General features: G+C 35.3%; 1 protein-coding gene across 4 annotated transcripts in view; it reads left to right on the forward strand.

Annotated features, from left to right (window-relative positions):
* Positions 1-18,457, forward strand: part of TC2N (tandem C2 domains, nuclear) — an 84,630-nt gene that overhangs the window by 44,232 nt on the left and 21,941 nt on the right. For all 4 annotated transcript variants that reach the window (XM_012498218.2, XM_003260888.3, XM_003260886.4 and 1 more), the window contains exons 2-3: positions 7,196-7,318; positions 8,608-8,841. In XM_012498218.2, the coding sequence (XP_012353672.1) occupies positions 7,252-7,318; positions 8,608-8,841 (301 nt within the window). In that variant the 5' untranslated portion in view covers positions 7,196-7,251. The remainder of the gene's footprint in view (positions 1-7,195; positions 7,319-8,607; positions 8,842-18,457) is intronic.

Below are 18,457 nucleotides of genomic sequence, written 5' to 3' on the forward strand. Positions count from 1 at the left end.
TATTAACATTTTAATGATATTACATCTTCCAATCCATGAACATGGGATATCTTCACGAGTATTGAGCTCTTCTTTGATATCTTTTGGTAATGTCTTGTGGTTTGCAGTGTATAAGTCTTGTACTTCATTTCTTAAAGTATTTGTATTTTAAGTTTTTAAAAATGTTAGTATGAATGGAATTGTTTTCTTAATTTCATTTTTGGAGTGTTCATGGTTAGTATATAGAAATGCAAGTAATTTTTGTATATTTCTCTTATATCTTGCAACCTTAGTGAACTTCTGGTAAGTTTGCTAGTGAATTTCTTAGAATTTTTTTTTTTTAAATTTACAAGATCTTGTTGTCTGTGAATGAAGAGTGTTTTACTTCTTGATTTCCAAGATGAATGCCGTTTACAAAATATTTTTAGCCTAATTGCCCTAGCTAGAATCTCAAATATAGTGTTGAATAAAGGTAGAGAGAGTAGAAATCTTTTTTTTTTTTTCCTGGCTTTAGAGGGAGACTTTCAATCTTTCAGCAGTTCCTGTAATGTTAACTATAGATTTTTTCATAGATGCTGTTTATTATGTTGAAAGATTCTCTTCTATTCTCAGTATTTTTATCATGAATATTGGATTTTGTCAAATTTTTGTATCTATTGAGATTATCCTATAGTTTTTGTCCTTTATTCTGTTAATATGATGTATTATATGAATTGATTATCAGATGTTAAACTAATCTTGCAATCCTGGGATAAATCTTGCTTGGTTATGATACATAAATCTTTTTATATGTTTCTGGATTTGGGTTGCCAGTATTTCATTGAGGATTTTGTGTGTATATTTTTAAGGGGTATCCATCCTTTTATTTTTAATTTATTTGTATTTAAAGCGTTTCTTGTAGGCAGCATATACTTGGATCATACTTTTTTATCCAGTCTGGCAATCTCTGCCTTTTAATTGGCATATTTTAGAGTATTCACACTTGTGATTCTTGATATAATTAAGTTCAAATCTATCATCTTGCTGTTTGTTTTCTACTCATCCTATCTGTTCTTTTTTCCCCCTTCTTTTTCTGCTTTCTTTTATTGAGTATTTTAAAATGATTCCATTTTATCTCCTTTGTTGGCTTCTAAGCTGTAACTCTGTTTTCTTATTTTAGTGGTTGCATTAGGGTTTATAGTATGTATCCTTAACTTTCTACAGTCAGTCCTCAAATGATATGACACCACATCACATATACTATAATTATTTACTTTTTTACGTTTATTTCTCCTCCTGGCCTTTGTGCTATTGATGTAATACATTTTAGTTTTACATATGTTACAAACCTTTTGTCTCAGTATTATTTTTTGTCTAAGCTTTAATAAACTTGTAAAGAAATCCAAATAATAATAAATCATATATTTATACTTATGGTGCACTTTATTCCTTTGTGTAGATTCATATTTCTATCAGATATTATCCTTTGGCCTGAAGGACATCATTTAACACTTCTTGTGGTGTAGATCTGTTGGTAATATGTTCTTTCAACTTTTGTATGTCTGAAGAAGTCTTCATGTCACCTCCATTTTTGAAAGATTTTCTCTGAGTGTCAAATTCTAGGTTGATGGGTTTTCTTCTTTCAGTACATTAAAGATCTAGCTCTACTGTTTTTGTTTTGTTTCCATTGAGAACTGTGCTACTATCCTTTTTAATTAATTAATTAATTAATTTTTTGAGACAGAGTCTTTGTCACCCAGCCTGGAGTGCAGTGGCATGATCTCAGCTTATTGCAACCTCTGCCTTCCAGATTCAAGTGATTCTTATGCCTCAGCCTCCTGAGTAGCTGGGATTACAAACACACACCACCATGCTCAGCTATATGCTGCTATTCTTAATCCTTGCTTTGATGTACATAACATGTCTTTTTTCTCTGGGTGCTTTTAAGATTTTCTCATCACTGTTTTTGAATGATGTTGTTATGGCGTGGTGTGCATTGGTGTAGTTTTCTTCATGTTTCCTGACCTTAGTGTTTGTGGAGGTTCTTAGGTCTGTGGTTTGTAGTTACCAAGTTTGGAAAATTTTGGCTATTATTTCTTCAAATATGCCCTCCCCCCTATCCCCAGTCTCTTTCGTGGACTCCAAATACATGTATTTTGGGTCACTTGAAATTGTCCCATGAGTCACAGATGCTTTTTATCATTTTGATGTTAGTCTTTTCTCTGTGTCTCATTTTAGTTAGTTTATCTTACTATGCCTTCAAGTTCATTAATATTTTCTTTTGCAATATCCAATCTGGTATTAATCCCATTCAGTATATTTTCCATCAAAGACATTATAGTTTTCATCTCTAGAAATTGGATTTGCGTCTTTTTAATAACGTCCATATCTCTACTTAACCTTTTGAACATATTGAGTCCAGCTATAACTATTTTAGTGTCCTCAACTGCCTTGTCTCAATTTTAGGTTGTTTCTAATTGATTTTTTTTTCCTCTTCATTATGGGTTCTATATATTTTTTGCTTCCTTGTATACCTGGTACTTTTTTTTACTGGATACTAGACATTGCGGGTTTTACCTTGTATGCTGGATATTTTTGGATTTCTGTAAATTTGCTTTGGGACACAGTTAAGTTTTGTGTAAACAATTTGATCCCTTTTCCAGTCTGATTTGTGGGGACAAGCATCACTCCTGACCTTGGTGAATACCGGTCATGTATAGTTTTTGTAAATTTTTCTGGTGTTTTTTTCCCGCAGTCTTGTGTAGCTTCGTTTTTTTTTTTTTGTGCGCTGATCAGTACTCTGTTGAATACTTGAGTGGGACCCTCTGCTGATCTCCATTGTTCTCTGTATGTACCTCTTTATTCTACAGTAGTCTGTTATGCAAACTCTCGCTGCCTTATTCTTCACATACTTTCAGCTTTGTCTCTTCATTTCAGAAAATCTACTCGGCTTTGCCTGGGTAAGTTCCCATGGCCTGGAAACTCCCTCAAGGGAGTAAGGTGGAAAGCTTACCTCATTTAGTTCCTATTTCTCAGTTCTTTGCTGTCTGATAGCCAATATCTTGAAAATTGCTGTTCCATATATTTTATTTGCTTTTCAGGTGGTAGGGTAAATCTGTCTCTGTTACTCTATTTTGTACAAAAGTAAAATATCCATGTGTTTTTTAACTGTCTTTTCTGTAGTGTATTACTGGGTGTTCATTTTAATCAGATTTCACATTTCATTCATATAAACTTTTCTCTCTTTCTACTACCTTCCTCCATCTTCCCCAACTCATTTTGGATGACTCAAGGCCATCAACATTGAGGACTTTTCCCCCTGAAGTAGCAGTCATTTTTAACCAATTCTTCCACATTCCTCTCATGATTAACGTTAAGTATTTGCAAGCTGATTTTGCAAGCTGATTGCAAGAGATGTGGTTTGATGAATATATTGTGAGTTTTTATGGGAGATAGTTGTTGTACTTTGTTTCCTTATCTATCAGCTAGGTATTTGCTGAGTTCCAACAATATTCCCAGCATCATATAGTGTGCTGAGTGCTAAGCAGAAAGTGAGTACAATATTGTTTTTGAACAGTTTCTGTTCTAACAGGGGAGATAGAACAAGATCTCATAAAATGTTAAGACAAATGTTAAACTTTTTTTTTTTTAAAGACACTAGACATTTAGAGATGAGAGACTATTCGTTTGATTTGGGTGGTTACAGAGTATTTAATATGCTGGAGCTGAACAGGGCCTTTGAAAATGCATACATTTTAAAAATTGAAATAGTCACAAGATGTAATGGAAGAGAAGATAACATTTATGATAGCCAAGCAAATTATACAGGCATACACTTAATGAGAAATCTTCAGAATTTTTATGAGAACTTTAAAAACTCCCAAAGGCATAAGCATAAATTTGAACAAATATAAAGATATACTATGTTCTGTGTGGGAAGACTCAATATTCTTAGAGATGTCAGTTTTAAAAAAATAATTTAGAAGTTTAATATGATCCTGATGAAAGTACCATCAGATTTTTCCTCCCAGGGCTAGACAGATTATAAAGTTCATTTTCGAGAACAGACAAGCAAGAATAGCTAAGAAAATGCAGAAAGTGAAGAGGGGTAAAGATGACTTGTCTTGCTACATGTTATAACATGATATAAGAATTTAAGATTAAAATGATATACTGTTGGTACAGGAATAGACAGAACAATTGAAGAGAATAGAAAATACACAATAAACCCAATTGCATATGGAAATTTAATGTGTACTAAAGGGAGCATCCTGTAAGTGGAGAAAATATGGAATTTTTAATATGTGGTGTTTGTGCTAATGAGATAGCGAATTGGGAAGAGGTGAGTTTGAATCCATTTCTCATACTGTATAACAGGATGTCAGTATAGAAAATAATACTGTACTAAGTACTGGAAGAAAACATGGGTAAATTATTTTATGATTTTATAATACACACACTTTTGCATAGCAGAAACACCATAATCAAAGTAAAAAGACAAATGACAAACCAGAAGGATGTTTGCCACTTGTATAATGGACAAAGTGTTAATCTCTCAAATATCTGAAGAGCTTCAAAAACTGGAGAAGAAAAAGACCAACAGCTTTATGAAAATATCAGCAGGAGACAATTAATAGAATTCATATAAACAATTACAGATCAATCTTATATCACAAGAAGCTCAACATCACTTATAATAAGAGAGATGTAAATTAAAACAACACAGTATATCATTTCTTTCCTATCACACTGGCAAAAGTCCATGGTATTAAGCATCAGTTTGACAATGTATTTTGTTGGTAACAGAAAAAGGTACTCATATATTGCTATTGGGAATGCAAAATGGTGTGCTTCAGAGAGAATTTTGGCAATACAAGCAAAATTACATATATACACATTTTGGCCCCATAGTCTTATCTCTAGGAATCTATCTTGCAGATATATACTGAGAAATATCTGAGAAATAATGTGCACAAAGCTACTATGGCACTACTTTTAATAACAAAAGATGAAACAATTTAAAATTTGATCTTAATTTCAACAAAACAACTATACAAATTGAGACCATAGGGGAAATTTGAACAGTGAACAAGTAGTTGATGACATTAATTATTTTACACATGATAATGCTATTATGGTTATGTTTAAAAAGAGCAATGTTTTAGAAATATTTGATATGTTACCATTCATTACAGATACTGTTTGTATTAATACTTGAAATGATTCACCTTTAGCCAGTGAGAGCCCCTTGAAGTTAACTCCTAAGTCCTTTGCCACATGTTTTGGAGATCATTATTTATGTATTTATGGATGAAATTATATGATTAGAATTTATTTCAAAATAATCCAAAGGACAGAGCAAATGGGGAGGCAGAGGTGAAATAAGATTTGCCATGAGTTGATAATTATTTTAATCTGAGTGATTAGGGTTTTGCTATACTTCTTCACATATGTTTAAAACCTCCTGTGAAAAACGTATGGAGTTTAAGTAGGCATAAATGAAGACAGTGCATTAGAACAAAGGCACTGAGACCAAGGACAATAGGAAATTGGACATGAAGTTCTTATACAATTTAATTTCCTGGTAAATGTAAAATAGACTTCCTTTATTTGCTCTATATCTTATTTGTGGTGTCTTTTTGTGTGTATGTGATATAGTGCTTAAGGTGTACTTTTCTATTAGTATAACTCTAAAGATTAAAATAATTCATGAAATATGCAGTTTATTTGTTTATTGGTGCCCATTATAGGGCCTTTGAATTACCAGAATAATTGATCTGGAGGAAGTGAATGTTTTCTCACACTTTTTATGGAGTGCCATGTTTTCTTTTAACTTTTGCTTGGACATAGATTTAGATAGATCAGGTGAAAGAGAAAAATTGTTTTAGTTATACTATATGTGTATTTATTAGAATATAATAATGAATAAACTTTCCTTTAAGATACTTAGTTTCTTTCTCTGTCAGCTTTTTAATTTCATCTCCATTTCTCCTAGTCTGTTTTTATTTATCCCCGTGTTCTCCTACCTCTCTAACCCTATCTCCTTTACCACTCTTTACTTTTTTTATATGCTTTTTCTTTACTTTTCAAATTGACCAAATTGTATGTATTTATTGTATACAATGTGATGTTTTGAAGTGCCTATACATTGTGAAATGATTAAATCTAGCTAACATCTGCATTACCTGACGTAGTTATTTTTGTGGAGAGAACAGTAAACATCCAGCCTTAGCATCTCTCAAGAGTACCGCGGATCTTCATTAGCTGTATTCACATGGAGTACAATAGAGCTATTCAACCTATTTCTCCTATCAAAACTAATTTTGTATTCTTTGACCAGTGTTCCTAAATTCACTGCTTCTTTATCTCAATCTTTTACCCCTTTTCTCATCTTTCATCCTTTTTTCAGTTTCTAACTTTCACTGTTTCTTTGAATGTTTTTTCTTTTCTTTTACATTTTGTGTTTTCCCCTCTCCTTTTCTTACCTCTTTCTCCATCCTTCTTTTTATTCTTTGATTTGTCTGCCCTTTTATACCTCTCATCTTGCTCTCATCTTCATTTCTCCTTCCCTCTCTCTCCGCTTCATTCTACTCTTCCCCTCTTTATTTCTTATCTCTCTCTGTGCCTCAGCTCACTCTGTCTCTCCTGCTGTGTAGTCTCCACTCTCTATTTCTAGGTTTGCCCTCGACTTTTTTTTTTTTTGACCTTTCCCTTTTCATCTCCCTTCCCAAACATTTCTTCCTAATTCTATGTGCTCTTGTCTTAGGTTTCTTGCTGTTTTATCAGCACATGTCCTAGTTTACCTCTTTCTTTTTTCTTCTTTCTTTGTTTTTTTCTTTGTTTTTCTGTATTTCTTCCATGTTGCTCTTCTTTTGCCACACTGTCCCTTCTCTCTCTCTCTCTCTCTCATAAACACACCCCTCTTGTTACTCTATATCTCTTCATTCAATCTTCCATCTTATTTTTCGTGAAAGAAAATTAAGAATGGAATTTTTCTTTTTTTTTCAGATTTTAACATTGAGATTGTTCATTTAGTAATTTTTAAATGTAATTTTAATAACTTATAAATAAGTTAAACAGAATTTCATATGGTTACAAAAATCTATCTTCCTCTTAAGTATTTTTGCTTCAGAATCCTCATTATGTCTTAGAAAGACAGATAATGTGGTTTATTTAGTAATATCTAATGGCATTAAGCATGACAAGCAGGTTAACTTGTTTTCTATTCTACCAACAGATTAATATTAAGATTGGAAGTTTGTGTCTTTTGCTGGATATTCAAAATTGAATGTAATGGCAACAGAATTTATAAAGAGTTGCTGTAGAGGATGTTTCTATGGTGAAACAGAAAAGCACAACTGTGAGTTTTGTTTTGACTTCAGTAACATTTATGTAGCACCTTCTTCTTTGTGGCATTTTGTAATATAAAGAATTAGGCATGTTTTCCAACTTCTTGGGGGAGGCAGAAACATAAGGCACACTAAGTAAATATTCCATAACTTCAAGTAGTCTGGAGCATAGGAGAAAGAGAGATTAATTCAACCCAGGGGATATATAAGATATTACCATAAAGAAAATTGCTTTTGCCATGGACATCTGAATAGGATTTTAGCAAGCTGGGTGGGAAGAAGGAAGAGAAGCTGAAAATTGGACGTGGGCATTACAGGTGGATGAAATAGTACAGGCAAAGACAGGGAGGGAAAAGAAGTATGTTTGGGAGACAACATATTCTGACCAATGTTTTGATTTAAATAAAGACAATTTACAATATGTGTATAACATTAAAAATGCCTTGAATGAATGAATGACCAATGGGGAAGAGACCCATAACTATGAAGACTCACATTTATTAAGGACCCCTGGAGAGTTCTTTTTCTATTGCATGGCTTCCTTATCTCTTCTCTGGCTCTTTTATTTCCTAATCTACAGCAGAGCTTCGTATTATATTTGAGTATGAAGGCTTCTTTTTTACATTAAAACATTTCATAAATTTCTACAGAATAGTACTTGTACTTTCAGCCTACAGATAGCATTATATATATATAAAGAATAACTTACCTCCCATCTTAAGTCATGTAGCTTAGGAATCACATATGATTCTAAAGAATGAATAAAATGGGTCTTAGAAGCTACAACTGGGGTAGCTGCCATTATGAAGTACCTCTAGGGTCAGAGTGCATTTTATTTTGTGATTTGGTTGTGATTTTTATAGACTTGGAGACCTTTAGCTTCCTTGTAGTGTTGCTCTATGTAATTAAGACTAATGTTAACCATTAGTACTGATAAGAATTGCTTTTGTTGACAGTTTTAAATGACTGGATTTTTAGTTGAAAGCACTGTATAACTGACTACAAAATAAAATTGTTTTCCATCTATGAATTCTTGTGGGAATAAGACTCTTTAAAGCTGCTTTTACCATTATGATAAGTTAATGCACTTTAACAATAGTGTATTAATTGCTCAAACATTGTCTGGACAAAATTACTGTAGATTCCGGAAGTGTTTGGTAAGACCCAAGAGTAGTTTATGTGTTAGGAATTTCTTCTAAAATGGTTAAGTAAGTATCAAAGTATGCTAGGTTTAGATTATTATATGTAACCTATATTCATATTTGTGACTTTTTTCTTTTCTTTTTTCTTTTATGTGCAGTTTCTGTGGAAAGAGATTTTAAAGCAACAGTCCCAGATAGTCAAAATGCTACTATCTCTGTACCTCCATTGACTTCTGTTTCTATAAAGCCTCAGGTTGGCTGTACTGAGGATTATTTGCTTTCCAAATTACCATCTGATGGCAAAGAAGTACCATTTGTGGTGCCCAAGTTTAAGTTATCTTATATTCAACCCAGGACACAAGAAACTCCTTCACATCTGGAAGAACTTGAAGGTAAACAATAAAATAGCAGGATTTAAAAATCAATATGTAGCATTTAAGCGCTGTTATTTTACTTTTATATTTTTAAAACAAAATTCATATAAAAATTTTGTATTTTACTTTTTATATTTTGCTCTTTCTGTAGAAGAACTTAATGTACAGTAGTTTTGAAAGGTCCCATTTTGAAATCTGATCATAATACAATAATTTGTATGTAGAATTGGCCGTTTTTCAAGAAGTAATATATAATTGGCCCTCCATATCTGTGGGTTCCACATCTGTGGATTTAACCAACTGCAGATCAAAAATATTCATTAAAAAAAAATGATTGCATCTGTACTGAACATGTGCAGACTTTTTTCTTGTCATTTTTTCCCTGAACAATATAGTATGACAACTATCTCAATAGCATTTACATTGCGTTAGGTATTATAAGTAATCAAGAGATGATTTAAAGCATATGGGAGGATATGCATAGGTTATGTGCAAATACTGCACCATTTATATAAGGGACTTGAGCATCCATGGATTTTGGTATCCATGGAGGGCTGAAACCAATTCCTTACATATACTGAGGGATAAACTGTAATTAGAATACCTCAGTTATCCGTCACATGTCTAGAATGAAAAAGTAAAGGACTTAGTAGACATAGAAAACATGTTTCTTATTTGTTATTTTCTAATATTTGGTTAATAGTCACTTTTCCTTCTCTTCTTTCTTCTACCAGTCTGTACTTCCCAATCTAAATAGTTACTTGAATGAAGTAGATCCATTGGCGGAATTTGGCTGATGTAGAAGCCATATAATTAGAGAGAAGATGAAACAACATGTAGCTCTTGTCTTGTTTTTTTTTAAAAAACAATTTGTGTTAGTCCATTGAAACACTGTAAGTCACAATAGCTTTTTTACCCTCAAAATTTTATTAGAAAAATTTCAAACATACAGGAAAATAAAAAAAAAACTTAATAGTGAATACCTGTATGTCCACCACATAAATTCTGCCATTAACATTACTTACTATACTTGCTTTATCAAATATCTGTCTACCTATCCATTCTTCTATCCATTATTAATCAACTTTTTGGAGAGGAATGAATTTCAGAGTAAACTGAAGACACCAATATATTTCCTTGCAAACACTTAAACATATATATCATTTACTGGGTTCAATGATCTCTTTACAGTTTTCTTCTTTTGGCATAAATTTTATACACAATGAGCTGCCCAAGTGAATATTTGTAGAATTTTGTGTGTATTTGTTGAATTTTAAGTGTATATTTGTTGAATATTGACAAAAGTATATGTCAGTGTAATCCAAATCTCTATCAAGATCTACAATATTTGTCCAAATATTTTTTGTCTTATCCCCTCTCTTTTCTTCTTCTGGGATTCCAATTATACCTATGCTGAACCTTTTGATATTGTTCTATGGGTCTCTGAGACTTTTTTTTTCGAGTATCTTTTTTTCTCTGTTCTTTAGATTCAATAATATTGACCTTTTTTTTCAAGTTCACTGTCTCTTCTGTTATCTTTAGCCTGCTTTTAAGCCTATTCATGAACTTTTTATTTTAGACATTGCATTTTTTAGTTCTAGAGTTTACATTTGATTCTTTGTTATAGTTTTCCTCTACTGCAATTTCTTGTTTTTACAGTATTGCAAACCTGTCTTCTTTTATGTTTTTAAGCTTTAAAATCTTTATCTGCTGATTTCAGCATCTTGATCATCTAGGTTTGGATTCTGTGGATTGTCTTTTTTCTTGAAAATAGATCACATTTTCCTGTTTCTTTGTATATGGAGTAATTTGGGGTTATATTCTTGATATCAATATCAAAAATATTGAATGTTGTGTTGTGGAGACTCTAGATTCAGTTACATTCCTCTGAAAAGCTTCCTTCTTTCCTCCCTTTCTCCCATCCTCCCTTCCTACTTCTCTTCTTTCATCCTTCCCTTCCTCCTTCCCTTTCTCTTTCTCTCCTGATATGGTTTGGATGTTTGGCCCTGCTAAATTCATGTGATTCCCAGTGTTGGAGGTGGGGCCTGGTAGGAGGTGTTTGGATCATGGGGGCAGATCCCTCATGTATGGCTTAGCACCATCCTTTTGGTGATAAGTGAGTTCTAGCTCTGAGTTCCTGTGAGATCTGGTTGTTTAAAAGAGCCTGGCACCTCCACTGCCCATCTCGTGCTCCTGCTGTTGCCGTGTGATGTGCCTGTTCTCTTTTTGCCTTCTGCCATGATTGTAAGCTTCCTGAGGCCCTGATTAGAAGCAGATGCTGGCACCATGCTTCCTGTACACACTGCAAAACAGCAAGCAAATGAAACTGCTTTTCTTTATAAATTACCCAGCCTCAGATATTCCTTTATAGTGGCACAAACAGACTAACACACCTTCCTTCCCTTCCTTCCTTTCTTTCTTCCTCCCTTCTACCAGACAAGTAAACTGGTTGGACTTAAACTACAAATTTTGTCTTGGGTGGCAGCTCTTCAGTGGTAGTTCAGAGATGAGACAGATATTTGAAAAGGCTTTATTTACAGAATTTGGGAATCTCTCCTTTCCAGGATTCCCACCTTACTTTCCTGCAGCTCTGATTTCCTTGAACTGTACCCTGTGGTTCTTCAGGCTAGAAAGACTGTGAGTTTTCTATTGGAGTTTTATATACCCTGCATGGTGCCAACTTTGATGTGTGCTCAGGCTAAAAGTCATTAAAAACAGATAAATCACTTTGTGCCATTACCTTTTTCCCCAGAGTCAACTCCTGTCCAGATCTGTATTACTTTTCTTTACTCTTCATTGCCTTCAGGGTTTTTATTTTCTTGCTTTGTTTTAGTTTTGGTCTAGAGTTTATTGTTACCTACAAGAGAGTTGGGTCTGGTAGGAGTGATTTTTTAAATTTTAAATTAAAATTTGTTTTTTTGAGACAGAGTCTCACTCTGTTGCCCAGGCTGGAGTGCAGTGGCACGGTTTTGGCTTACTGCAACCTCCACCTCCTGTGTTCAAACAATTCTCATGTCTCAGCCTCCTGAGTAACTAGGACTACAGGTGCACACCACCACACCCAGCTAATTTTTGTATTTATAGAGATGGGGTTTTGTCATGTTGGCCAGGCTGGTCTCGAACTCCTATTCTCAAGCATTCCACCCACCTTGGGCTCCCAAATTGCTGGGATTACAGACGTGAGCCACCATGCCTGGCCCAATTTTAATTTTTTAGAGAAAAGGCACCCCTAGTGCCTGGCCTATCATCTTACTTTGCGCATATCAATAGTGTTTCTCAAAAATAGTTTTAAAAAGTTCTGGCTTACAGAATACCCAATCAATTGATCTTTCTCTCTTTTTTTCATACTTGTTAACAACATTGGGATTAAACCACGCAGGCTTGTAAGTTGTTTCATCCACATGATATATTGTGAACATTTCATGTTTGTTGCTTTTTGATGAATACATAGTATTTCTTCATATAGACATACTGTAATTTGTTTAATGAATTTTCTATTCTTAAATAATTTTGAGTTTTTACTCTATTATCTTCATAATCAGAAAAAAGGTAAGAAATATCCACCTGGCAATATGTGATAGTTTTTCTTATGTTCTTGACATTGTGCTCACTAGAAAACATTGCTTTTTGAGTTGAATGAGGAAGAAATTGGTTAACTTCTAAATTATAGGTTCACTGAAGAAGTGGTAAAACCATCTGATTTTTATATATTAAAGAGAAAATTACTTTTATTAGAGTCAAGAAAGTGAGGTGGTACCTAATTACAGAAGTTAAATATGTGTATGTATGTATGCATATGTGAATGATGGGTTGAGAAAAGAGAAGATTTCGAGTGAATAGGGCAGACTGCTATCAATAATGACTAAAATTGTGTTGCAAGCACAGTCATGAATCATTTAACAATGGGGATATGTTCTGAGAAATGTTGTTGTTAAGCTATCTTATAATTGCATGGACAATGTAGAGGCACTTACACAAACCTAGATGGTGTAGCCTACTAAACACTTAGACTATATGGATACCTTATTTCTCCTAGGCTACAAACCTATACAATATGTTACTGTGCTGTATACTATACTGAATACAGTATTCAATACAGTAAAAATATGGTATAAAACTTAAAAGATGATGCACCTTGTATTAGTCTGTTTTCACGCTGCTGATGAATACATACCTGAGACTGGTTAATTTATGATGAAAAAGAGGTTTAATTGACTCACAGTTCCATGTGGCTGGGAAGGCCTGACAATCATGGCAGAAGGTGAAAGGCATATCTTACATGGCAGCAGGTAAGAGAGAATGAGAGCCAAGCGAAAGGGGAAACCCCTTATAAAACCATCAGATCTGAGACTTATTCACTACCAGGAGAACAGTATGGGAGAAACCACCCCTATGATTCAATTGTCTCCACCAGGTGTCTCCCACAACATGTGGGAATTAGGGGAGCTACAATTCCAGATGAGATTTGGGTGGGGACGCAGCCAAACCATACCATTCTGCCCCGGCCCCTCCCAAGTCTCACGTCCTCACATTTCAAAACCAATTATGCCTTCCCAACAGTCCCCCAAAGTCTTAACTCATTTCAGCATGAACTCAAAAGTCCACAGTTCGAAGTCTCATCTGAGACAAAGCAAGTCCCTTCCGCCTATGAGCCTGAAAAATCAAAAGTTAGTTACTTCCTAGATACAATAGGAGTATAGACATTGGATAAATACACCCATTCCAAATGGGAGAAATTGGCTGAAATGAAGGGGCTAAGGGCCCCATGCAAGTCCGCAATCCAGTGAGGCAGTCAAATCTTAAAGCTCCAGAATGATCACCTTTGTCTCCATGTCTCGCATCCATGTCATGCTAATGCAAGAGGTGGGTTACCATGGTCTTGGGCAGCTCCACCCCTGTGGCTTTGCAAGGTACAGCCTCCCTTCCAGCTGCTTTCACAGGCTGTCGTTGAGTGTCTGTGGCTTTTCCAGTTGCACAATGCAAGCTGTTGGTGGATCTACCATTCTGGGGTCTGGAGGATGGTGGCCCTCTTCTCACAGCTGTACTAGGCAGTGCCCCATTGGGGACTCTGTGTGGGGGCTTCAACTCCACATTTCCCTTCCATACTGCCCTAGCAGATGTTCTCCATGAGGGCCCCACCCCTGCAGCAAACATCTGCCTGGACATCCAGGCATTTCCTTACATCCTCTGAAATCTAGGCGGAGGTTCCCAAACCTCAATTCTTGACTTCTATGCACCTGCAGGCTCAACCATGTGGAAGCTGCCAAGACTTGGGGCTTCCACCCTCTGAAGCCATGGGCTGAGCTGTACCTTGGCCCCTTTAGCCATTGCTAGAGGGGCCTGTGATGGGAGGGGTGTGCAGACACAGGCTGCACACAGCAGGGGGGCCCTGGGCCTGGCCCATGAAACCACTTTTTCCTCCTGGGCCTCTGGGCCTGTGATGGGAGGGGCTGCTGCAAAGGTCTGACATAGCCTGAAGACATTTTCCCCATTGTCTTGATGATTAACATTTGGCTCGTTGTCACCTATGCAAATTTCTGCAGGTGGCTTGAATTTCTCCTCAGAAAAATGTGTTTTTTTCTATTGCATTGACAGTCTGCAAATATTTTGAACTTTTATGCTGTCTTTTAAAACTGAATGCTTTTAACAGCAGCCAGGTCACCTCTTGAATGCTTTGCTGCTTAGAAATTTCTTCCACCAGATACCCTAAATCATCTCCCTCAAGTTCAAAGTTTCGCAAATCTCTACAGCAGGGGCAAAATGACACCAGTGTCTTTGCTAAAACATAGCAAGAGCCACTTTTACTGCAGGTCCCAACAAGTTCCTCATCTCCATCTGAGACCACCTTGGCCTGGATTTCATTGTCTATATCATTATCAGCATTTTGGTCAAAGCCATTCAACAAGTCTCTACGCAGTTCCTAACTTTCCCACATCTTCCTGTCTTCTTCTGAGCCCTCTAGACTGTTCCAACCTCTGCCTCTTACTCAGTTCCAAAGTTGCTTCCACATTTTTGGGTATCTTTACAGCAGCACCCCACTCCTGGTACCAGTTTACTATGTTAGTCCATTTTCATGCTGCTGATAAAGACATACCCGAGATTAGGTAATTTATAAAGAAAAAGAGGTTTAATGGACTCACAGTTCCACGTGGCTGGGGAGGCCTCACAATCATGGTGGAAGGAGAAAGACACATCTTACATGGTAGCAGGCAAGAGAGAATGAGAGCCAAGCAAAAGGGGAAACCCCTTTAAAAAAAAATCAGATCTCTTGAGACTTATTCACTACCACAAGTACAGTCTGGGGGAAACTGTCCCCATGATTCAGTTATCTCCCACCAGGTCTCTCCCACAACACATGAGAATTATAGGAGCTACAAGTAAAGATGAGAGTTGAATGGGGACACAACCAAGCCATAATACACCTGTATAGGGCATTTACCATGAATGGAGCTTGCAGGGCTATAAGTTGTTTTGGGTGAGTCAGTGAGTGAGTAGTGAGTGAATGTGAAGACTAGGACATTACTGTATACTACTGTGGATTTTATAAATGCTGTACACTTAGGATATACTAAATTTATTAAATATATTTTTGTTTCTTCAATATAAATCACCCTTAGCTTACTGTAACTTTTTTACTGTATAAACTTTTTTTTTTTTTTTTTTTTAAACAGAGTCTCAGTCTGTCGCCAGGTTGGAGTGCAGTGGCACGATCCTGGCTCACTGCAACCTCTGCCTCCCAGGTCCAGGTGATTCTTCTGCCTTAGCCTCCCAAGTAGCTGGGACTACAGGTGCGGGCCACCATGCACAGCTAATCTGTATTTTTAGTAAAGACTGGATTTCACTATGTTGGCCAGAATGGTCTCAATCTCTTAACCTCGTGATCTGCCCACCTCGCCGTCCCAAAGTGCTGGGATTACAGGTGTAAGCCGCCATGCCTGGCCTAAACTTTTAAATATTTTAAAACTTTTGACTTTTTTGTAATAACACTTGGCTTAAATACAAACACAGTGTGCAGCTATACAAAAATATTTATATCCTTACTCTATAAGCTTTTTTCTATTAAAAACTTTTTTTTTTTACTTCTTAAACTTTTTTGTTAAAAACTTAGACACAAGTATCCACATTAGCCTAGGCCTGCACATCTTGCCATGTCACTAGACCATAGGAACTTTTCGGCTTCATTATAATCTTATGGAACCACTGTCGTATATGTGGTCCATAGTTGACCACAATGTTGTTATACAGAGAATTACTATAATTTAAACCTTTGAAGAATTTAGCTTTATGTCTACATATTATTCCCAACATGGTTATTAACCTTGAAAGGAATTTGACCTATATTTTATCTTTTTTAAATTATGAAATATTATTCACATAGAAAAATGCACAAAACAGAAACATACAGCTCAGTGATTAATTACAAAGCAGAATACCCATGTAGGTACCACCTAGGTAAAGAAATAGAGTAGTACTAGTAACCCCAAAGCTTCTCTCCATTTTTTTGCCTTTCAGTCACCCTAGAGTGTTCAGTATCACCATTGTTACAATCATGACTCTCTTGCCTTTCTTCTTACCACCTAAGCTCATATCCCTGAATATTGTAGTTTAATTTTTTCTGTTTTCTGAACTTAATATAAAATAAACAATTTATTCAGTCTGTATTCTTTTGTTTATGGTTTTCTCATTCAACATTATGTTTTTTAGATTAATTCAAGTAATTGTCAGTAGTTTCAGTTTGTTTTTATATCTGTACAGTAAGTGTACATTGTAATTCATTGTGTATTCTAAATGGCATAGTGTACAGTAGTGTTTCTGTGTAGCGTACTGTAAGGAATTTTTATGTAGTAAGTGTATACTATATTTTACTGTTGATGGGATTTTGAGTTTTCCAATTTTTTGGCTATTATGGGTAGTAATACTTACGAACATTCTTATACCTATCTCTTGGTGCACATGTACAAGCATTTCAGTTGTGTATATGTTCAGAATGGCTTGTTGGGTCATAGAATATAAATATCTTCAGCTTTAGTAGAAATTGCCAAACTCTTTTTCCATAGTGATTATATCAATTTACATTTTCACTAGCAGAGTATGATTGTTTACATTCCTCTACTTTCTTGCCAACACGTGCTATTGTCAGTCTTTTCACTTTTAACCATTCTGGTGAGTGTGTAGTGGTATTTCCTTGAGTTTTCAACTTATTTTTTCCTCATGACTAATGAGATTGATTGTCTTCTGAAGTGCCTATTAACATCTTAAGCCAATTTATATATGGTCTCGTCTGTCTTTTTCTTATTGATTTGTAGGCATTCCCCATGTATTCTGGATATGAGCCCTTTATGGCCATACCACCCTGAATGCTCCTGGTCTCATCTGATCTCAGAAGCTAAGCAGGGTCGGGCCTGGTTAGTACTTGGATGCATATGAGCCCTTTGTCAGTTATACTTGTTGCACGTGTCTTCTTTCACTCTGTGGGTTACCTTAAATAGTCTTTGACAAACGGGAATTTTAAATTTTAATGTAGTTTAGTTTATTAAAATATGTCTATGATTAAGCTGGGCACGGTGGTTCATGCCTGTAATCCCAGCACTTTGGGAGGCTGAGGCAGTGGATCACTTGAACCCAGGAGTTCAAGATCAGCTTGGCCAACATGGTGAAACCCCATCTCTACTAAAAATACAAAAAATTAGCTGGCGTAGTGGCGTGTGCCTGTAATCCCACCTACTTGGGAGGCTGAGGCAGGAGAATAGCTTGAACCCAGAAGGTGGAGGTTTCAGTGAGCCGAGATCATGCCACTGCATTCCAGCCTGGGCAGCAGAGTGAGAATCAACTTCAGAAATAATAAATAAATAAATAAAATTATATATATATATGTATGTATGTGTATATATATATATATATGTATGTATATGATTAATGCTCTTTATGTTCCATTTAAGAAGTGCTTCCCTGTCCTAAGGTCATGAAAACTTTCTTATCAGTTAACCTGAATATAGAAGCTTTGTTGGTTTGCCTGTAATATTTAATTTAGATCTACAATCCCCATGGAACTAATTTTTTGTGAATATGTTTAGTTGAATGCAGGCTTATTTCTTCCCTGTTGATATCCAGTTGTCTTATCACCTTTTAGTGGAAAGATCATTCTTTCTTGTGCATTGCCACCTTAATTATAAAGTAAGTGTTCGTGAAATGGGTATCTATTTCTAGGCTTTCTTTTCTTTGCTGTTGTTCTCTTTTTCTATCACTTACCAATGTTATATTCCTAATTCCCAGTAGAGCGAATCTTTCAGTCTTGTTTTTCTTCTTAAAGATTAAGTTTTTGGTTATTCTTAGTATTTAGTGTTTCCATATAAATATTTTTTATTTTTATTTTTGCTATTTGATTTCCAACTTAATTGCATTGCAGTAAGAAAACATACTTTGTATGATTTCAATCCTTCCAAATTTGAGAGTTTCTTGGTGTATCTCAGCATGTGGTCAATTTTAATAAATGTTCTACGTCTTCTTGAAAAGGATATATCTCTCCCCCAAATCTTGTAATTTAAAAGATGTTCTATATATAAGTAGAAAAATAAGAGGAAACTCAGATCACACAATACAGAATTGTCTATGGGGCAAAGAAAAATGCCGGAAA

Source organism: Nomascus leucogenys, chromosome 22a (assembly GCF_006542625.1).
Source record: "Nomascus leucogenys isolate Asia chromosome 22a, Asia_NLE_v1, whole genome shotgun sequence".
NCBI lineage: Eukaryota > Metazoa > Chordata > Mammalia > Primates > Hylobatidae > Nomascus > Nomascus leucogenys.